Source organism: Pholcus phalangioides, unplaced genomic scaffold (genome assembly GCF_987345545.1).
Source record: "Pholcus phalangioides strain wild (caught in Gottingen) unplaced genomic scaffold, Ppha-v1.0 ptg000015l_1, whole genome shotgun sequence".
Taxonomy (NCBI): Eukaryota; Metazoa; Arthropoda; class Arachnida; order Araneae; family Pholcidae; genus Pholcus; species Pholcus phalangioides.
This window is the reverse complement of record NW_028301608.1, coordinates 65,640,044-65,664,239: the sequence shown is the minus strand read 5'-3', so window position 1 is coordinate 65,664,239 and position 24,196 is coordinate 65,640,044. Positions and strand designations below refer to the sequence as shown.

Sequence of the window (24,196 nt, the reverse complement as noted above, 5' to 3'; positions counted from 1 at the left end):
CGTTTTCCAATATTTGTTTATTTTATAGAATTTATTTTTTCAAATCTGATACTCCCTAAATATTTCACATAAAAATGAGTGAAATTCATTGAAAAAATGAAGGAAAGTTTTCATCAAATTGATCGAATTGAGTCAAATTTCGTTACAGCAACATCCTAGCTTCTGCGAAAACACGCCAAATGTAATAGCGCAGAACCTGTTCTTTCCCCGACAATACTGCTCATCTTTTCTTCACGTTCGACAAGTTTTATGAATAGCGTGCGCGGTCTATTTATATCTTAAGTCTATGGTTTTATGGGACTCTCATCACGAGAAGGCTTGTTCGAGGCTTGAACTCCGTCGGTGGCACAGCGCTGGTCAGCTGAAATTGGTTTTCTGCGGTTTTCTTACTTTAAGGGGGGAGCGTATGCGATACCGGTCTTCCATTGGAAAACGTCTCTCCGCGGTGAGCAAGCAGGCCTTCAACATGATACTTATAACATGAAAATTCAGGCATTCGTCATTTTCACTTCAAAATATGAAAGGCAGATCACGGCACAACTAAAACATGCATACTCTGACAATATAAATACATTAAGGCCACACATGCACACATTCCAGCATGTACCACTTCGTTAGACCCAATATTTGGAATTTTAACAAAGTGTATGTGTGGTTAAGTAGTAGTAGTATGCGCTTACAATCGAAGAAACTGCATAAAAGATGGCTTCAGACTATGCAGCATGATAGTTTCTATTGGAATACTTAGGCATCTATTGATGCGACTCAATAGAAACAAAAAAAATCAAGTAAACGATCCCAAATATTGCAATAATTTTGACACACCTTAATATTTGTCTGCCGCCCATAAAGTCATTACCTACCATTAACTCACCAGTGAATAAATTAAGCCAAAATCAACCTGCATCCCCCCTCCCGTCACCCATTTTTACAACGAGTTCATTAAACTCATTAAATACATTAAAAAAATAAAAATCAATAAAAAATCTTAAATTTGTATCCCATAAATATGTAAATAAAAGATAAAATACCAAACATTAATCTCTTTTACTAAATTTGGCAAGATATCCCCTTGACCTAGATATCGGAATAAATATTTGAAAGGGGACCATAAAAAAATGTAGTAATAACCTACCCATTAACCTCGTTCCGAGTACATCCGAGTAGCCATCAAATTAATCACTCTCAGGAACCCACAGGACATTTCTATTGTTGTTTCTCGCCAGCCCCCTCTAGATTTTATTTTTAAAAAGAGCATATTCTCAACATTATTTCTTCCTCGTCCGATATAATATTTAAATCGGTTTTTAAAATTCTCTGCAAAGTTTCAAAAACATAAAAAACACATGAATAAATAAGCAGGAAAAAACGTGATTGTAATTTTATTCTCTGGAGCATCGTTTTAAAAGGTGGAAATGTGCCAGATGAAAGCAAAAAACAAGAATAACAACAACAAAAAAAATTACTAAAAACAAAAAGGAAGATAAGAATGAGGAGATAATAGTCCTTAAAAATCGGAAAACAATTCTCTCTATTTTTTTTTTCTTTCTTTCTTTCTCTCTGGCAGAGCGAGTTTCCGTAAGTTTTCGCGCTTTGTGAACCACAAAGTTTGAATCTCTGTCTGTTTTCTACTTTATATACAAAAAAAAAAAGAATACAATCTGTAGAAATGCTGGAACATTTCCCTCTAAGTCTTCAGAAGCATCTTATTTTCTTATCCCAAATCTTTCTATTCTGCAGCATAAAATGTTTATTTATTTATTTATTTTATTTCTCCTAGACTGTACAGCAGCACGTAGGCAGATTTTGGATTTCTTAGAGCTGCTGCTGCTGGTGCTTTGCCAAGCGGATCGAAGATGAACTGATGCCAACGAAGTGGAAGAAGTAATAAAATGAAATCGTGAAAAAAAACGTGAATCATAAATAAAAAAGAAAAACAATTTTTTTTTTGTTTCCCGAAGAAATATTCGAGAACTGATTCGGGAGAAAATCTGAAGACATTCCTTACATAGTACACGTGTCCATCATTTGTCTCAATCTCGATACTGTAATAAAAAAATACGTTAAGTACTTTCCTTCCGTTCAATTATTCATGTGTATACACATCACGTGTGTATATACTAATACCCAGAAGTATCATACATAAGTGTAGAGCACGTCTGCCTGAGTGTACGAGTGTGTATGGTTGCACGTGTAGAATCAGCGATCGGAAAATTTCCTGTGTGTACGTCTAAATCTTTGATTTTTCTATCTTCGTAAAATGTCTATGCTGTTCCATTTCGATATGGATCCTGAATCGGCTCGTTTTATGTGCGACACACACGGTTGTTTTACGCATCTAATTAAAGTCTGAACAGACTCTCAGAACCGATTTTTATGCTCTAGCTCAGTGTGTTCTTCAACCTTTTTTACAGCGGCGGAGCGGTAAAAGTTGTCGAACAATTTCGTGGATCGGCGGAAATGTGAGAAATAATTTGCGGACCAGCCAAAAAGAGTAAATGAATAAGAGAAATTATTCGAGGATCGGTAAAAAATAAATAAATGGAAAAAATTAATTTGCGGACCGACCAAAAATCAGTAAGCAAGAGAAATAATAAACAAATAGGAGAAATAACTTGCGGACAGGCAGAAAGTAAATTAATAGGACAGATAATCTGTGAACTAACAGAAAATAAATATGTGGTAGAAATACTTTCAGGATCGATAAAAAATAAATAAATTGGGGAAATAATTGCCAACAACTGCAGACCGATAAAAGTATTTGAGCAATTTGGAAGACCGGCGAAAATATAAGAAATATTTTGTTTGTTAGTAAAAAGTAATTGACAGGAGAAGTTATTTGCAGACCGGTAAAAAAAAAAGTAAACAAATTTAATTCGCAAACCTGCTGACAGCTAAAACGGAAATAAAATCCAATATAGAGAGACGGTACACGGTACAATATTTAATAAATCTAAAATTATGTAGAGTATTTATGGATTATGCTTTGTGGCCCTGGAGGAAATTCTCATGGACCGGAGCCGGTTCCACGGACCAGCGGTTGAATAACACAGCTCTAGTTGAAATTACAACCTACATTTCTCAAAACCGAGGTTGGTATTTCAGTAGACCGTCAGGCGACCATGAAAACTTATATGACATGATTCACAGATTTTTTTTCACTGTGATTACAGATTATTTTCTTAGATAACGAAACAATGAAACTTTGTTTCCAGAAAACCATACGAATATCGGAAATTTTCACGTATTCTAGAATTCAAAAGAACTCCAAAAGAAATGATTTTATTTTAACTATAACTCACCAAAATAATATTCATACAAGGCGAATTATTTGTGCTTAAATCATCGCATCTTCAGCAGCGTTTGACGAATAAAATGATTATTAATTTTATATTGTTATCACGGGGAATTCCTATCATAATCACATGATTTATGAATACGGATGTTACGGTAAATGTGTTAAATCCGGTAATTACGCATAATCTCCGAACATATTAGTAAGTTTGATAAATTTCCCTAAGTTAATCACTTTTACCGGTGATTATGCGTAATACCCAAGTCGCGTCGTAGATAAACATAATAAATCGTACTGTATGATATACTATACATGATAATTCAAACATTTATCATTTTATTGGGGCATGATCTTAAAATTCGTTATCATTATATCGGGGTCCGACTATTTTCATTGCACATACTATACTCATTTGGAATATTTTTTATATTTATCAAAATCACCAATTACACTAGGTTATTATGCATAATCACAGATAAAGGCGGTAAATTTCAAGTATTTTTCAAATTTACTAACGACATTTGGATATTAATCATAAGCACCGGTAAAAGTGATAAATTTATCAAACTTACTAAGAACGATTGGTAAGCATGCATAATAACCGGTTATCGCGTGTAATAACCGATTTATCGTATTTACCGTAACATGAACATTTGAGAAAACTATATTCTTAATTTTCTTCGTGTCACCTGTTTTCACTATTTTTGAACGTACAAACTGCTGTATAATATGAACAGCTTACCAGCGTTGCCTTCGGACGTGTACTATGTACTACCCACGCGCGCGCGTATTGTGCCATAATGATCAGCCCATTGTTTGAAGGGATATGAATCTATCGTTTCCTACATTCATATTTTTTATGGGAATCTTTTTTCAGCCACCTCGTTGGGCAATTTGCCTGTTGTGACCTTTGTGTTTGTATTAAATTTGTTGCAGTGTTTCTTGCGAAATAAAGCAATGACCGTGTGAGCATTAACTCGAGTTTGGTTAAAAGCCTCTTCACCTTTGTATGTCCCGTACGTTAGCTCTAGGGCGTTTGCGTTTGTTTATTGACGTAAATGGTTGAATGTTTTTGCTCGATAGAGTGAACAGACAATAAAGTGAATTACCGCTTAAAAATGATTATGTGAGATATGTCTTCACATAATCTTATTATGTGAAGAAATATTATTATATTTAATATGTTATATATATAAATTATATCTTTTTTTACCTGCGTCACAATGTTTAGGGTTAAAGATAAATTATAATTTCTGATTCATGTTCGACCAAGCGTTGAAAAGAAGGAATCAAAAAAATTTTCAAGAAATTCTCATTTAATTTTTTCATGAAATTTTCATTTTATAAGGGAGGGGGGTTCAGTTTTATTCAAATTACGTCAAGTGATGTTGATGCAATGGCGTACCTTCAGTCTTTATTTCGACATATCAAAGTACGCAAAAAAGTGCTTATAAATACGTGACCATCTAAAGCTACTGTCCTATACAGAGGTGTATAGCTGAGTCCTCTTGCCGCAAATTGGTAATCCTAGAGAGGCATACTTCCAATTCGAAAAAATACTATTCAAATAACGTGTAGACCTCACATACTTCATTCATATTGCAAGGAATTGTATAGTTATTAAAATTTAAAAAAAGTTTTCATTTGGTCACCCTGTCCTAAAAACACTATTTAGAAGTTTTTGCCCTGACCTAACGAGACTAAAATAAAATTTCACCTTTTCAAGTTCAACATTCGCTGAGATATTTGAATTCAAAAATTGGAGGAGAAAATGGGAAATAACCGCATAAACTAACGAACAACGCTTTTTTCCGTAATTTATGTGCCCGGCTCGGCTCGCCAGTAATTTGCGACGAGGGAACTTGACTATGCACCCTGTATATTAAACTATTGTCCATCTTTTGTAGTGATTAGTGTTCAGTAATATAATCAACATTTTCCTCTGATATTCATGTCTATCATAAATCTGTTTGTGAATAAGAGCTCGTAAAACTCGTAGCTCATTAAATGAGTTGCTCATTATTTCCACTCAAATATTTTTACTATAAATCCAAATTGAGCTCCCATCGTGAAATATAGTGAACAACATTTTCCTCACCTTGAACTTGTCTTCGGCTCCTGCCCTATAAGATTCAAACTCCGGGGAGTCTAAGAACTCTTTCGGGTGTATGAAGTGTAGGAAATTTTGATGAGAAATCACATTAACCCTGTAATAGGAAAAAAAATTTACGTCAATTCAATAAGCGACTGAGAAAAAAAACGACAGAAAAAAAAATAGGGATTTGCTTTGTCATAGACATGGCCGCAAGTTTTGACGTGAATACGTCTTTTGTGCCTTGAATCGCGTTGGTAGGTGCTGACATAATGAAATTTTGTCATTATCATCGGCTTTGTCTTTGGAATAGCTAACAAACGATACGACTTGTTACGTACTTCCTCAGATATGAGCGTTTAAATGATTTCGTCACGTAACTTTTTGCTAGTGCTCCCTCCCAGTATCGTCAGGTGATTTAAAAGACGTATTCACGTCAAAGGTTAGTTCCATAATCTGAAAATGAATGATATACTTACAATATATGACAGACATATTTTGCAAATTTCTCCCATGAAAAAAAAAAGAAGAAACAGAAATATTTCTAATAGTTTCTATTTTTAGGAATTTTACTTTTTCAATGCGAGAGGAATTTCCCCATATCTTAATTCTCACGGTAAATTCTTTCCTCGGAGTGTATGTGACTATAGAGAGATATCATTCTTCTGGAGAACGAAAGGTAAAGAAAAGAAAATGGACTGGGAAAAAGAATGCTCGAAAAGAAGAGAGAGAAAAAAGTCTTTGGAAGAGACACTGTTTTGATTAATGAGCTCAATTCTATTCTTTCCCCCCCCCCTTTCCAACAGGGCGAAGTCTTTCCTTTTGTTGTCACATCAAGTTATTTTTTGAATCCGAATATATATATATATGTATAAATGCTTATTCGGCTTTATCTTTCTCCTTTTATCTTCCCACGCCATGTATTATTCACCCTCATATTCCTGTCTTTGGGGGAAAAAATATATGTATCCAATCTCCTGTTTTGAAAACTTTCTCTGAATGTTCAAATAATTTATGTACGTACTGTTATGTATTTTTGTTTATTTTTTTTCCTGTTTTTGGAAAAATTACACTGGTCTTTCGAAGATACTGTATATGTAAAATAAAAGTATACTGTTATTATACACAGTTGAATCACATTATACCGGTCATCCACTGGAAGCGACAACAACCGACATCAGGACCGCCCTTACCAGACGTGGGACCCGGTGCGAAAATAATAGCAAGCCCCAGATTTTTTTTCTTCTGTGAGAGAGGCAGAATCGAAAAATCACAAAATGAAAATCATGAAAATTCGGAATAGATGTAAGAAATAATTTCAGAATTGGTGAAAATTCAGAATAAATGGAAGAAATGCTTTTGGAATTGGTGAAAATTTAGAATAAATGAAAGAAATAGTTTCAGAACTAATGAAAGTTCCGAACTCCAGAATTGGTTAAAAATCAGAATTTATTAAAAAATATATTTCTAGGTATGGTGGAAATTCAAAATTTATGAAAGAAATAATTCTAGAATTATTGCGTTCTAGATGAAAATGTAGATTTTTCAGAATTGATGATAATTTAGAATTTTTGAGATGAGAATTATTTGCTACCGTAAATGCGGGAAGCCTTCAAAACGCGGGGTCCCTGTGCGCGCACACCTGTCGCACACCCGCTCTGACCGACATTGAGTCAGACGGCTGAAGACGTTTACGTCGTCCCCTGAAAGCTACCTTTATACGCTACTGAATTCGCACCTACACGGAGTGTAGGCGAGTGTGTTCGTCAGAGGAAATATTAAATAATAATTTTGAGGAAATATTAAATAACTAAATTTTTTGGGAAATGGGTCCAAAGACCTATATTTATCAAGTCCATACTTGATGAGACATCTGACACACACTCAGAGAAGGCGTTCGCGTTGCGGATAAATAAATAAAAAAATTAATTAAATTTATTTACTTACTATCACAATCCGAGAACAGCAATTATCAAATTTTTCAGCTTTCATGTTCACTCAGGAAAGAAGGAGAGAGAGAGAGCACAAAAAACGGAGTTAGAGAGGCAGAAAAAAAAAGTAAATAACTACACTGCGCCTGCGCATACCCGGTAAGACGCGTAAGATCCCGAATTTTACGGATCTGCCAGTCATTTGCTGCTGTCACCGCTCAAAATCGTTTCTAGTGGAAGGCATTTTTCCTACTTTCTATGCAATGGAATCAGTCTTGCGAATCAGACAACTGCGTGTGTCTTGTTTAACGCTTCATGTCTCTGCCAGTAGAAGACCAGCCTTAACCGGTTCAATGTTTCTGACGTAATATTACGTCGGAAGTTCTATATATGTAAGAAATACAAACACCATTCTTTCGTCTGCCAAGGTGTGTACGTAGATTTGAGATAAGAATATAACCTTGAGAAGTTTTTGTGTGAGTAGATAAAAACAAGTTTTTCACTCGAAATATTCTTTTCCTTTTTTCCACGCCCGTCTTCGCTTGAGCGATCGTCCATTAGAATAATTTCGAAAAGAGAGAATTTAAAACTGTGACTAGTGCATTATCAAATCCGAAATGATAGCAAGTACAATATGCAAAGATGTGAAGTTATTGAGAATATTGAGAGGGCTCAAAAATATATTGTGGGATAAACCCAATATCTTTATAGATAGTATCGAGATAGAAAGGCAAATATTGGGCTCACGAACAGAATATAAGCATACGCCAATGATAACTTGGCAATATATAGCTCTATGCAGCTTATAAGGTATTATATAGCTCCCTAGCAGGTTATTAGGCAGTAAAAGACCTTTTTTAACAAGATATTACACGAAGAGGATCAATTTCTCATTTTGTATTTTTTTTTTTATGCATGGTGGTAAAGAGAACTAAATTCAGGTGTGTCGGGAGTGTGTGTGTTTTAGACCCGCGGTGCTCGGTTTGAGCCTCAGGTAAAAATTATAATTTCTGAATAAATTTGTGTGTGCGCACGCATACCAAAATATAAACAGTCTCTAATGCAGGAAGTTTTACAATCTTGTCGTTCAAAAGAAAAAAAATCCAATAAGGCTCTCGTTTTACAACGAGAATGAGGTATCAAATATTTGTTCCTCGGACGGAAATCGCTACCTATTGTATTGATGAATATTCAATCATGGACATCATTCTCTTTCAATCTCTATATACACTACCACAACACCTTTGTTACGAGTTACATGCAATCCGGGCACAGCAAGATGGTCTGTGCAGTATATACGCAGCATTCCAATAAAAAAAACTTCCAATTCTCCTGTAAATTTTATAATTAGCGTATATGTTATTTTATAAGTAAAAATTTTCAAATTTCGATGTAGCGTCGAATCAGTTGTAGACATGCGCACGTGAAAAGAGAAGAAAAGAAAAGAAAAATAGAAATGACAGGGTTCCTGAAAAAGCTAAAAAAAAAAACCTTTCTAATTTTTTTTCCAGTTTCTTAAGAAATTGGATAAAATTTGAAAAAAAAAAAAACCACTGCGATCATTTGTTCCTATGCCAGAATCACAATCGGGGGAGTCGCACTACGACTTAACTGTACATGCAACGCGTACACATTTCTTTGCGGAATTTCTAATGAATAGGTGCATTTCGGAAACTTTTGTATAAGTATATATATGCATGGTCCGAACGTATTTACGTTTCAGAGTTATGCTTGTTTCGTGTTATTGCTGGTGTTGCCATCTGTCTTCCATATTTTGAAGTATGGATAGTAAATGCTTGAATTTTCTTATTATGTAAATATAATACTGAAGGTGGATGTTTCAAAAAGTTTTTCCCCTTCTTTTACGCTCTACAAATTGACTTTCAAAGTGAATTAGTCTTTCTCGATCTAAGTTAAAACCGTGAATCCACAAATTCATCGATAAATGCTAGGGTTACTTGGAGAATAGAAGAACGAAATCTAAATCAATTTTGAAATAAAAGACACAGACATTAACATATGCGTATTCTCAAAAAAATGAATCAAACATATAAATGAATGGATATATATATATATATATATATATATATATATATTTATATATATATTTTTTTTCAATTAATGCAGTCTATGTTTTTTGAGCTGAACGAATGAGAACTTACTTCCCGGTGATGAGTAATCCGAGGCGATCAGTTTTGGTCAGGTTCTGCATTGCGTAAGCTTCACCGGCGTGCAGAGACATGATTTGTGAGTATTCCTGGCTGACCAATTTCTTGAACAACAGACGAGACACCTACAAATAGACACAGAAATGTCAGAGAAATAATAATTAAAAAAAAACTCGTATCATATAACCATATTGTATTCACACAATATGAATATGAATCACTGAATGAATGATATTCGTAGATTAAGGCTGTTTTCAAAGACAGTATGTTCATTTTTTCTTCTATTAGTGACCATCAATAAAATTTGTCATATCATACTTAAATTGGCCTTTCAATATAACAAGCATCTTATATGAACATTCTATTTGTTGTCAAGTCCTGAATTAAATGATTCTTTTACGAATAGTATTCTTTTCTTCACGATTTTACATCTTTAAAAACTAATACAATACCCTACAAATCAAGTGGATTTGATTTTGAGGCTCTTTTTCGGGCATTTCAACTCCAACACAATTATGTGAGTTGTGCAACATCAATAGTTTTCCCTTTTTTTTCTCCTCCTAAACTTTACTTTCTGACGTTTGTCTAGTGCAAAAGATTATTTTTAGATGGAACAGAAATCCGCTGATTTGTATGTTTTTATAATTTAAAAAAAAATAGTTTATCACAACAATGAACGGAAATGTTAAATTGAGTAGTTTTACATCCACAAGAATTTTTTTCCCCAAACAAAAGGAATAAGAAATTACGATCAAAAACACCAATTACATGCCTTCAGTGGATGGAACATAGACTGGTAAATGTCTTCCAGCTCAGTCGGGAACGTCACCTCCCTCATGGAGTAGAGCGTGCTTAAAGTTTGACCAACGTTCACGGCCATGAAGAAAAAGTTCCAGGACAGGACGTTCGGGGCGCAGATCACATTCCAAGCCCAGGTGCAAATGAGCAAAAAAGCTGAAAATCAAAAACAAATAAGCAACTCTACGTTACTGTAATAAAATTTTAAAATTTTAATATGACAGAATGAATGAACAATACGCAATATTTCTTTAGAGTCGAAACATCGAACGATATTTTTAATAAATAACATGGAAAACTGTTTCTCAACCTTTCTTAAAACAAGGACCAGTAAAGTGTCTGGAAAATTTTGACGAACCACTAGTCCCGTATTTATGGGACATACCTGTTATTTCCGTTGTTCTGATTTTTTTTATACATTTGTCCCGTTTATTCAACGATACTTATTTGAATTTTTTATTATTATTATATTCGTAACGCACACATAAAGCGTTTTCATAATATAAGTTATAATACAATAATTATAGCAAGAATTATAAATCTTTATTCCACATATTTGTCATGTTAAACGTTTTTTATGACAATTGGCATGTCCCGTATTTTACATATTATTATTTAAGATCCCGGTGTTTACCGTATTTTTCTCAATGAAATATGTTCAACACATCATTTTTAATATTTTTTTGTGGAATACTGTACATTTTTGTTAATTGCGATTTGTAGCAGCCCTTTATTTCTACACCTTACAGCAATTTTAGTAGCAATTAATAAATTGCATTGAAAGTAATAAATTGAAATTTTTTTGTAAAATTTAGTGATATACCGTATTCAAAATCGAAATTTCTTGCATCCTCTTCGATGATGTATGGTGAACCCAAGTATGAAGATATAATTGTATTTGAACGCGTATGGGCATTAATGATATCAATTTCAACGGGTGAATGATTTTGTCAAGTCTGTCTGCGGACCACCTTGCCATCGTCGGGGACCACCTCTGGTCCACGCACCATTGGTTGAGAAACACTGCCGTAGAATGTGAAAAGATACACAAGTTTGTTTTTGAATCAAATTGAGAGATACATGTCGCTATAAGCGGTCGTGGTGCGTGCGTGCGTGCAATCACATATTTTACCTCCTTTCCAGCCGGATCCTATTACAATCCTAAGGACAATCAGAGAAAAAACTCTTCCCAAAACTTTGCCACCTTTCAAATTTTACCGCTCCGTTCAACAGCGCATGTTAGGCACGCGTTCGATGCCGTGTACGACGCACAGCCAAGCGTGCGATAGCAAATTATTATTATAGATTAACATTTTTTAAAAATACTGATCAATAACTCCATCGATATTTAAATGTCTAAGGCAAGGGGTTTTTAAATCATGGTACGTGAGCCACATGTGGCCACACGGTTGGCAGCCGACGAGAAGACGTACATAGTTGCAGAATGAATATAACTACTGGTTGGGGGGGGGGGGAACCACAATGAAGAAATGTATTCCAGAACTGTGAAAGAATCAAAACCAATGGAAGAAATAATTTGAAAATTAATGTGAAATAATTATTAGCAATAATTGAAGAAAATAATTTTAGAATCAGTTGGAAAAAAAAGTATTTTGGAATTTGTGAAAACTCATGGTTAAAAAAAATATTTTCAGAATTTCATATTTAATGAAAAAATAATTTCGAAATTTATGTAAATTATGAAATTATGAAAAAATGCTTCATAAACATGAAAATTTATATTTAATAAAAAAATAATCTCAGAATAAGTAAAATTCTCCAATTATATACGGCTCCCTGTTTTACACGGAGCCTTGGGCCTCATTGGGGCCACCTGTTAAGACGCCATTGTCCATTGCGTGAATCTAGATACCGCAATATGACTCGGTGGTCCTAGGGCAACGTGGAAGTTTTTTGTTTGGCCCGAAATGTCTGAAAGGTTGAAGACACAAAGACAAATAATTACACTGATGACAAGACGATCCCCCCCGGTCTAAATAGTCCTCCTGAATTCAAAGAAAAGAGAAGCGCAAAAAATATTTTAAAGCAGGTCTACGGGAAACTCTTATTATGAAAAATATCTTTGATTGAAGCGTGAAAGAAAGCCGAAAAAGATCTCTGAAAACAGACAAACCCCCGCAATATTTATTATTAATCCGGGGGATTACACTATAAAAGTTTTAAAAAAGTTCTCTTTTACAAAACTTGAAAAATTCAACTAATAAGCGTACCGGTTACATTGTAACCAAGAGGCTTATTAGGTTTCTTTTCAAGTTTTGTAAAACATCTTTTATCAAACTTTTATAGTATAATCCCGGCCATAAATAAGTGCAAAGTGATAACGGGTGAGTGTAACAAGTGATTCAAAATGTATAGGCATTTGATATTTAGAGTAAAGATAGTCATTAACCTTTACAATGGCAATCCCGAGACATCTCGTTCACCTTGATCCACTTTTATTTGATAATCTGAAATGTCTCGGGTTCTTAGATCGCTCTCATTTTTGCAACCCTGAGCCCAGATATTGTTGTAAGTTTTCTTCTCCTGATAACATGCTTTCTTTATTCCCCCCCCCCCACACGTCCAGTCAATTGCAATGAATGAATTGCAATGAATTGCACTGCCAGTTGACGGAGTCAGCTTTTTGTTGAAAGTCTGATAATAGAAGGGGAGAGAGACGATTTTTTTATTTTCCTTTAAAGGTGTGTATATTGCAAGATATACAGAAAACTAGATATTGTGTGAAGTTGCTTATTATTTGAGATGTTGATTTTTAGGAAGGGGAAAAACTCATCTCTGCGGGAAATCGAACCCGGGCACGTCGTTTGCTAGACGAATCGCCGTTCTCACCACCAAAGCCGGGTTTTCCTAAAAGCCGGTTTCTACAACATTTGCAGCGTGAAAACTATGATTGGTCAAAAAAAACCAGAATTTCAGGTTTTTAACCAATCAGCATTTTCACGCTGCACACGGAGCAGAAATTCTACTCCTAGGAAAACCCGGTTTAAGCTACAGAAGAGAGAAATTTTCCTTCCTTGGAAGAGTTAGAAGAGCACTCGTTGGTGAGCGACTTGGTGAGAGCACTCGTTCGGCAAACGAGAGGAAAAATGGTTCGATTCCGGGTAGAAGAGGCACAGATGAGATTTTTTCCTTCCTAAAAATAAGCATCTTCGCACAACATTGAGTTTTCTGTATATCTTGCATAAACAAGTGGAGAACGACATCATGCCATATAGTATAGTATCGTTACTTACAGCGCAAATAACAGAAAAAACGATAGTTTTTTTCCCCTCTCTTCCTTTTTTTGTTATCGTTATTTTGTATTCCGGGGGGAAAAGCATTCATCAGCTCGAAATCGGGAGAAAAAGTCATTCTTGAAAATAGGTGGCAATTTCTAGAAAATTTAGTGATTTCCAATGTGGCAGTTCTAATGCGAATCAGGGAAATTTTAAGAACCGCTTAAATGATTAAAATCACTTGCACAATGAAAATATATTTACAAGACAAATTATGAATTTCTTTTTTTTTTTTGAAGTAAAAAAGCAGTGGAAAAAACGATTGCACTTATTTTTATTACTTTTTTGTTGATAAATCACTGAAAAAAATCGTCATTTATTTAACTTTTGTGTTTTTTTTCAAAGTGCTTCTTTTTTTCTCCACTACTACAGTGTAACATATCATTTTGAAACATTGCAGTTTCAATGCTCGAAAATCATTGAAGAAAGGAAATATATTTTTTCTTCGTTCGTACTGGAAATGACAAATATAAGCTGCCAATGATAGTTTTCTTCTTTCACTCTAACTCAAAATGATAAGTATATAAGAAGGAGGCTATTTTTCTAATTTAGAGGTAGTAAATTGATGAGACGTAGGCCTTCAAACATAGAAGAAAAATAGACAAAAATATCTGTGTTCGAACAAAGTAATCTATACACCAGGGGTACACAATGTTTTCAGTCAGCGAATAAGATTTCTGTGGTATTTCTGTCGCTCGCGGGCAACTTTTATAAATATATAGAATGACCACATTCTCTGTACTTTACGGGACATTTCCGTAATTTTGGATGTCCCACCATTTTCATAACATGTTCACTCTCTTATTTTAAACGAGCGTAATTTGAATTTCTGAAGTCTAGGATTAAGACTATTTTCATGACATTTAAGTTATACTATGATAATTATGCTTATCATAATTAATCATAATCATATAAATAAATTCATCTCATATTCTCATTCATATTCTTGAAACATATACGGCTTTTTTTCAGTACGGTTTTTTTTTTGTTGAATTACATTTTTGCCCATTGTGACTTGATTTTCTGCCGATGACTATTTTTCAGAAAATTTTAGTGATTTTTGACAATCGAATGTGACAATTTTACTTGAATTCGACAATTTTTTTGGCTGCAACTGAAAACTTTACTTGCCTTTGACAATTTTTTAAGTTGTGATTGGCAACTTTACTCGAATTTGACTATTCTATGGCTATAATTCGAAACTTTACTCGCATTTGACTATTCATCTTGGCTGAATGAATGAATGAAAGCTAGCACCACCACCTCTGCCACCGGACTTATCCAGTTGCCGGGATCTCTTCCAACCTAGCTCCGTGGCAGAGCCGGGAGCAGTATTATTATTATCAATATTATTTTTCTTGGCTGTAATTGACAACTTCACTTGCATGCGATGACGTTTTTGGTAATAATTGGTAATAGTAAAAAGGGTGATTATTCAAAAATAATCATCGGGTTTTAAAAAAATATAACATGAAACATAAATTGATAATTTGTACTGTTTAATATAAACGGGATATGAAGAAGCGAAGGTTAAATTTGTGTTCCTGCACATTCAATGTACCAAAAAGTTTTTGTGTTTTGGAATATCGACATCAATAGACTAATTACATGCTGTATCGTGGACGAACTGGACTACCGTATATATATATGTGTGTACTGCGTAACGAAAGGGGGATACATAGAACACTTATAAGTAGAGTGGGGGGGAGGAATCGTGAAATGTCTCTACTGCTTACGAGGTATATTAACCATCTCGCTTTATCTGTAATACATTACTTTGAAATTGAAATCCGATGATTATTTCTGAATCACCCTGGGTATTGATGTTTTTCTACTGGAACATGTTTCGCGGGCCAGATGAAACCACTTGACGGTCCGCATGACAGGTTGTTGTGTACCCCCTACTTTACATGTGACACATCATCATAAGTGCAATATTCCTTGAGACATTTGAACTGAAATGTCGGAGAAAATTTGGGAAAGAACAGCATAAATTAGGGAAAGAACAGCATAAATTAGGGAAAGAACAGCATAAATTAGGGAAAGAACAGCATAAATTAGGGAAAGAAGTCCTTAGAATGTCCTTAGCTTATGCTTCCCCCCCACCCCAACTTTAGTCCGATTTCTAAATTCAAATATCTTTGCGAATATTGCATTTAGAAACGTGAAATGTTTTTTGTTCGTCTCAGGGGAGACAGGGCAACAACTTTCTGATTGGGTTTTGAACATAAGAGCCCCCCCCCCCATCCCCGTATAGGAAGTAAATTTTTATATTTTAATAACTATACAACTCTTTGCAACATGAAAGACGCATCTGAGTTCTACACGTTATTTGGAAGTATGCCTCTAGAAACAACGGTTCGCCAGTAAAATGCATGAGGTAATCAATTAATAACCCTGTGTGTGTGTGTGTGTGTGTGTGTGTGTGTGTGTGTGTGTGTGTGTGTGTGTGTGTGAGAGAGAGAGAGAGAGAGAGGCTCCTTGATACAAGCCAATGTCCTTGATATATTTTTCTTTTGTTTTGGCTATCTGCTGCTTCCGAAATTTTCATTTCAAGAAAATACGCATCCCAAATCCAAATATATCTGACCAATTTGCATGATTTTGCTCGTAAACCAATGTTATCTGTTCACTTCACTAAAAAACATATTCGTGCATTTTCTTTCTTCCCCTTAAGGAAAAGGAGAACGATAAAGTCAATTTTTTTTACGACCGTCTTGAAGGAGAGAAAAGAAATGAAGAGAAGTATGTGTGTGTGTGTGTGCGTTGTAAAAGAAAAGAAAGATCTTGATTAAAAAAAAAGAAGTAAATTCTGGCTAATAAGATATTCATGGCACTGAAGATCGTGATAAGAACATTCTCATTTATGTTTTAGTGCCCATTTTCGTCCGTCCTTCGAATTTTTTCCCGTTTTTATTGCCGTCAGTTTTTTTCTTATTCCTTTCAAATTTATCTCTTGTTCTACAGTAATGTACAACTACTGATCGCAATTTTAAGTTTACCCTTCCGGCTGAATAATTTTTGTTAGTTTCCGGGAGAAAAAGTTCTGCTGAAGGAATAAAAATTTGGAGTAATCAATCCATTATGCTTTTTTCACGTTCAAAATAAAAATATAAACATGCAAAAACAAAAAAGAAATCACTTAAATTTTTTTGGTATGATAAAAGCAGCTATTTCAGTCTCTTGAATTCCTTCAACGAATTTCTTGAAATATCACGTCCATGGAAGGCGTAAAAGTTTATATATTTTATAAGCTTTGAACAAGACGTTTCTATTTTCTTAAATAAAAATTATGATTGAAACGTAACCGGAATTTAAGATTACCGTCTAATAATAAAATTAATGGAATTATTTATCTATAGCAGGGGCTTTGCGTCTCACGTGCCCTTTGGCCGATGAGAAAAATTTCGCGAACCTTCTTCAGAGAATAATATTCATCCCATAATAATAAAAATTGTAAGTTAATTGGGTTTTTTTTTTCTAATTTAAGCTCGCGGGCTCTCTAAAACCTCTGCATTCACTCTGGGGTTGTCCATGATTTCCTGGTTAAGAGCTATTGATTTATAGGAATACTATCGACATAAAAAGCAAACTTTTTCGATGGCATGTTAAACCTTATTTTCTACCACACAATTATGCTGCATTTTTATATACAGGGTGATTCAAATTGTGTTTTCCTTAGTACTATCTCTGCAAACGTTGACTTTAGAAGTATACATTTCATTAATTGCTCAAAGTTTTCAAACGAGATTTTATGTATACGACCCCTTAAATAGAGTACGACGTTTTAAGAAACCGCATGTCATTTGAAAAGTTTTTGTAACTGGAAAAGTATACTTCTTTCTAAAGTAAACGGTTGCAGAGATGGTCCTAAGGACAAATAGTTTGAATTACCTATGTCATACAAAATTATGTTCTGTAGTACACATTATTATTGCTGTACAAAATCACGATATTTGAAATGGTTAAAGTCAAAGTGGTGTAAGTCACATTTCAAAATTCTGACTCAAATTCTGAAATGCAATTTAAAAGCGCAAAACTTTTGGGAAAAAATGAGTCAAGTCTCAGCTTCAATAGTTCACCGCTAGATTGTGAAATTTTCATGTAGTCCCAACACGGGATTCTATGAAAAATATTTCTAGTGAAACCTTTTTTTTCAAAATGAGGCTTAGTCTCCTAACACAACTCTGGCTTTAGCCCCCCTCTCCATTCATGTAGTTATATTTGTTTATTAAATATACAGAATGCGAGTATATTTTTCCATTATGCTAGAGCAACGGTTTTCTTAACTTGAAATTGGAACGTTAATATTTGAAACTGTTGACATAGGGAACGTTTTTATAGAAAAAATGATTCCACTAGAAAGATTTCAGTGCGGTATAACGATAATGTTACTCGGGTGTTTACATCAAGAATGGTTTATCAGTTTCTTCGGTTGCTTCATACAGAGAAGCCTCACATAGTGGACAATGTTATCCTTGATATTGTTAATAAAAAATTATCCGTTACTGTGGTCAACGGGCACATTTTTGAATCAAGTCAACGGGCACATTTTTGAATCAAGTCAACGGGCTCCAATGTATTTACTATCTATTTAGCGGACACTAATTTCCCGTTAAGGGACAAAACTTTCGGTTCAAATTGTGCCCCTCTTCGAGAGAAATTCCACCGTGTTGTTTATTAGTACCACAACTTTTCTGTAATCTTTAGTCAAACGGATTTTTTAAGATTTACTAAAAATATTTTAAAGATTTTATTGGAAACTATATCCTCCTCAAAAGTAATTGTGCAGTGTTATATTTAGTTATACAGATGATACTATATAGTACTATAAATGTCAAGATTTTTAGATGGGAACCAGCATGAAATTACGGAATGGGAATGTTTCTGAGTTTCTGGCAAAAAATATTGGTCATAAACTATTTTACCGATAGCATATATATATTTTTAAATTTTATTCGTAAATTTCTATAAGTCTGATTTAGTTTTCGTCAACGATGAAAAAATAAGGTATAACATATATCACGGGTGAGGGAAGACGTTTGGAACTAATCCAGCGTAACTTGATCAAAATTAGTCAAGTTCCGTTGTATTAAAGTAGCATCAAGTTATATTCTGAGATGTTGTACAAAAGCGATTCAAACAACTCGAATTTTTTCCTTTTTATCAAAGACATTAATCAATCACCTACGACTACACACTCATGATTATCGATCATTTCATTTCTGACAACATGGTAAATATCGCGGAGTTTTCTCAAACAATCGGATCGTAGAAAAAACGTTTGGGAGAAAATAATAATAATAATAAATAAACAAATGAATGAGGAAGCTTTTAAGAAGAAGCATGGAAAGATAAAAATATTTTAAAAAAAACCCTAGTGCTATGAAACAAAATAAAAGTATTTGGAGCACTAATATCTGTCACCTCATCTCGAGGACATGAATATTTCAACTCGGAAAGAAAAGACTCAAGAAGACATTGAAGGATGGGATGGATGTTTAAAAATGACGACTTATCTGAGTAAAAAAAAAATACAGTGCGGTGGGGGGGGGGGGAGCGGCATAGACAGCGTGGCACGTGAATTAAATATTGCGAAAGACTCTCGGGCCGGAGAACTTTGTATCCATACGCCGCCGTTAGATGAAGATATCAACTCATCAATCAAATTTCTCATCATACCCGAGAGCCGTCGTTTACCAAATGCGAAATAAATATCAAGGGGAAAAAATATATCTTTCATCTTCGTTACTCACACACACACACGTTCTCAGATATTATAAAATATAATTACCACCCTTCTCTGAACGGAAATGTGAATGAAATTAATCCGAATACTACAATAGACGCCGCTTCCGTTTGAATCACTGATAATATTATCATTCCGGTATTGTTATCACTTTCGCAAAGTACGGAAACGGATAAATGTCATAACATGGGAAAAAATTCTTAAAAGGTATTTGGTTTATGTTATCAATAGTTACTTCTCGCCGATAAAAAAAAACCCTCTTTTTACAAAAATACCCGTTAACATTTTAGAGAGGAGTGAAATTACTCTTTAAGATTATATTTTCCGATAACACTGTGTAGAAGGTCATAAAGGCTCCCTTATTGACTGAGATTTCCGTATTCCGTCACGGCCTCCTATATAACTGGTTATATAGGAGGTCGTGATTCAGTTCATAATGTCCTAATCAGGCCGTAATTGTCGCTATCACCCGTGTACGTGCGGCGTTTCTTTTGCAATAGCTTTACCCTAGTGAAAGCATGTGTAAGGTAAAAAAAATCCCTTTCTTCAGTTCTTGGTGAATTTCTTTCAACACTGACCACTTTCACAATTCCTCAGCCAAAATCCTTCAGCCAGGGAACCTATGGAACTTATTGTAGATTATGAAAAGTGTCGTAATTCTTTTTTCATATTAGACGGTATCATTATAAGGCCGGTATTACACTATAAAAGTGGTTTGATAAAACTTGATAAATGCAACAAATAAGCTTATCGGTTGCATTTGCTCGAATGTAGCGCATAGATTGTATTTGTCAAGTTTTATAAAACTTTTATACCGGCCTAACTCTTTACTATTTTTGAATTGAAAAAGAAAACAAAGAAAATGACTTTAGCTTAGATAGGGCAAAAAAACCTATTTTAGTTCGGGATTATACTGTAAAAGCTTTATGAATTTCTCTCGTAAAACTTTAAAAATTCAATCACAAGCATAATTTAACCTTATCGGTTACATTCGATCAAACGCAACCGATAAGCTTATTGGTTGCATCTGTTTTAAAAAAGAATATTCATAAAACTTTTATAGTGCAATATCGGCCTTAGAAAAATTGAAAAAAAACAAATTACACGATTTAACATTTTGAAGCCTGCCATGTGGCAAAAGAAAAATGAAGTTGCCTCGTTTCCAATCATCCCAAAAATCCGTTCGACCAAACGGGACATATGGCCATCGTACTTACAACAGAGATTTTTTCGGACATAGTTATTTTCAACAAAAAAATTATGATTAGGTTAAAAAATTCGCGATAAAAACTATGGTTAGGTTAGACAATCACGATAAAAAATTATGATCGGTTAAAAAACCTGAAATTCTGGTTTTTAACCGATCAGCAACTACGTTTCATCTTTAGGTCGTAAAAATCCGAGCCCTAATTATGATTAACTGCTTTCGTCACGTGGACATGATAGAAGAAAATTGCTTTTCAACTCCCACTTTCCTTTATTTCCTCTAAACAGCAAATTTCTTGTTGTCTGGGAGATAATTAAACCGAAATTTCAGTAAATGCTTTGAAGATCCGGTTTTTGAAGATCTTTCATAAAGAAATCTCCCTTCATTTTTCCCCAGAACGGAATTGAATTAATTTAATTTTGATACAATTAGCTTTCCTTTATATCCTCTCGGATACGGCTTCTCTTCAAAGAATCGCAGTAAAATTTCTCTAATTAGTAAGTTTTATCGTCTTGAAGGCAGTCGTTACGGACAATAGCACCGGAAATTATGGATAGTGGAATGAAGTATCGAATAACTTTCAGAGGGAGATTTCAAAATTCAAGAGACGCACACACACACATTTTCGGAGAAATAACACCCCCGAGTCCATTATTCGAAATTTAGATATAATAAGCACAATTCAAAATGAGCTTTCTTTCCATAGAGATAAAAAGTACATTCGCATAAATTCGTAAATAAGTCCACAATCATCCATCCACTCGTTTAAAAATCCATAAAAATTGAAGGATTCGATATATTCAAACGGGGTTTGCGAAAAAGTTATTCTCACGAAGGGGGATTTCGTGTGTGTGTGTGTGTGTGTGTGTGTGTGTGTGTGTGCGTGCAGAAAAAAGATAATCAGCTCAAATCTTTGTCGATAGAGAGCGCTGCGCAGTAGGAAATCACTGGAAATATGCACATCCGAGTGCTATAAAATGCAGGGTGTTTAGATTAACAGCTCATATCCGAATTTTCCTCTTATCTGGTGCTTACATGAAGTTTTCATCGTGATGTTGACATTGGTGGATGAAGCGCTATATTGGTGTAGTTGTTTTACTTCGGCCAAGAATCATCACATGAAGCTTCACGATCGTTTCGGACGCAAAAGATATTGAAGTAAGGTTCGGGTCCAATCACTCCTGCCGGACTTCCGTGCAGTGCTATTTTCCGTGCAGAAAAATTCGCACTAATTTTTTTTTTCTGAACCAAAAAGAAGCTCCCACTTCATAGATAGAACTTTTTTGCTAACCTCTGACATCCAATGATGCAGAAAAAATATAGAAGCACTGCTGTGAATATTATTCAAAGCAATAAGAGTGTTCTCCTTCTGTTTATTTTCAAACTACAGTAAAATCTCTGTTTTGCGGACACCGGTGGGACAAAAAATTCGTTTGTAAAAGAGAGGTGACCGTAAATGAAGGGTGTCTGTTAAGAGGGGTTTTACTGCACTCAATCAAACAACGGGAGCGAAGATAAAAAATATTGAATTCGAGATTTATAAGACACGATTTAGTTTTATTTAGATGCAATACGTCACTCCCGGTTCTTTCAGCTGAGACAGAGTTTTGTTGTGCGTGCGTGTGTGTGGAATGATTGCATTTCCAAATAACTAATAATTATCTCTAACAATGATTTTTGATCTTATAATTATACTATATTTATTGTGGCCTTCGTGTCTGAATGAATATCCGAAACTTTACATACCCGACTTAAAAAGAATACATGCCTGAATCATTATTTTGTGTGTGCTCTCATCGGGCATGAGGTTGCAAAAAATGCGTGCGTGGTGAAAACATTTAGCTTCTCAAACAGGATTTTTTATCAAAAATTGGATCCATAAGTTAAGGATCACCTAATAATCTTTTGGATTCATAAAAAATTCAATTCTTTTTCATAATTGCTAACATTAACACCGCTGAAAAATAACCACACAAACAAAAAACTTTTCTATGAACTATGGCATTTGCAGTTTAGGAAAAACCTTAAACATGACCTCGAAAGTTAATCTGAAAATACTGAGACGGAGGCTGTAGTAGTAAATCGCCTTTAAATGATTATGAATGAGAACCAAATAAGTTCTATCCTCACCATTTCGAATTGGTTCGTTCAGAGACAGGAAAGTGTTTTATGTGTTTTATCTACACATAGCCTTGATTTAATTCATAAATCCTATTCATGATACGAGGTTTTCATGATGCAGAAAACTCCCGTGGCTGATTTTTTTTCATATTTCGAACTTTAGGAGCTTTTTTACATTACTTCTTGTCATTTTGATTTCGAGAATGCATTCTAAATACAGTTACGAGTAACACGAAACCACGCTAGAAAGCCTGCTTATACGACTGTCGACACCCTGTCAACTTGTTTGTAAAATTCTAGGTATCTACATCATCAGATGATTAATTTGGAGTTTTTAATTGATTCGTAGGCAAAGTAAATTAGTGATTACCAGCTTAGAGCCTAATTATATAGAAAATAGAAATACAGTAGAACTCCGTTATAACGAGTACAGCTTATAACGAGAATCTTGCTATTACGAGTAATTCGCAAGTAACTGTCAAAGAGCTAACGTTAAAGTTGCAAAAAAATATTTGTTAGCAAGTTACTTATGATTGAAAATCAGAACACATTCGCTATAACGACAACGGAAATTCTCGAAAAAATCATGTTTTTCTTTCCTTTTCTCTAAGAATTATACATAAAATGGAGACTGGAAAGAAAAAGAGCGGCATTTTTTAAGTATCTTCTCCCTATTCATGAGTGTTTATAAACGGGACATGTCGGAACCTCCCTATAGATATGACCACGTACTGTATCTCATGTTCTGGTATCTGGTAGCCTATGTAGGAAGTGGAAAAACACGTAGTTTCATCTGTAGGTGTGTTGGTTGGGGGGGGGGGGGGGTGGACCACAACTTCTGGTTTTGACATCGTTATATTTTTTCTCTTGAAAAATCCTTTACTACCTCCTCCCTCCCCCTTTTATTTTTCTTGGAGTCCTCCAAAATTGGGCTGAAGACAAACAGGTCTTAATCATTTTCTATTTGAATTAAATAATACTGGGAACTTTTATAGTGTAACGAGTACTCAAGTTGCAGAAACCGCTGCATTCCATAAATTGCAAAATTTTATTATACAGTCAACATTGTGTGTATGCATAACTAACTATAGATGCATATTTCAGCAAAAGTAGTTCAACATAAAAGGGAAAAGAAAGGTAAATTTATCCAGTTTGTGTGTGTGGATTTCCCCCATTTATAAGTTTCTACAGTGAAAAAAAAAACTAAAATTCGTTTGTAACGAGAAGTCCGTTTCAACGACAATTTACGCTCTGATTGTGAACAGTCGTTGTAACGGACTTTCTCACTGTATTTTTCTTTCCAGCAAATACTAGTGTATTTAGTAAATTTTCTACAGATTACAAAAAAGAATTAATAGCAGCTTTTTATCGGAACAGAAATACTAGATCAATGTATAACACTTATTATTATAACCAATACATACAGGATGTCCCGACTAAAGGTATCCGAAAGTAATGGCTTATACTGAGAGAACCACGCATGCTTCCTCATGAAAGTCAAGTTTCATCGATAGTTGTATTGTAAGCAAAGTTTGCTAC

General features: G+C 34.5%; 1 protein-coding gene across 1 annotated transcript in view; it reads right to left on the bottom strand.

Annotated features, from left to right (window-relative positions):
• Positions 1–24,196, bottom strand: part of LOC149076531 (popeye domain-containing protein 3-like) — a 72,159-nt gene that overhangs the window by 36,596 nt on the left and 11,367 nt on the right. The window contains exons 3-5 of the mRNA XM_089244114.1: positions 10,259–10,440; positions 9,481–9,611; positions 5,394–5,502 (exon numbers count right to left, since the gene is read on the bottom strand). Coding sequence (XP_089100240.1) covers positions 5,394–5,502; positions 9,481–9,611; positions 10,259–10,440 — 422 coding nt within the window. The remainder of the gene's footprint in view (positions 1–5,393; positions 5,503–9,480; positions 9,612–10,258; positions 10,441–24,196) is intronic.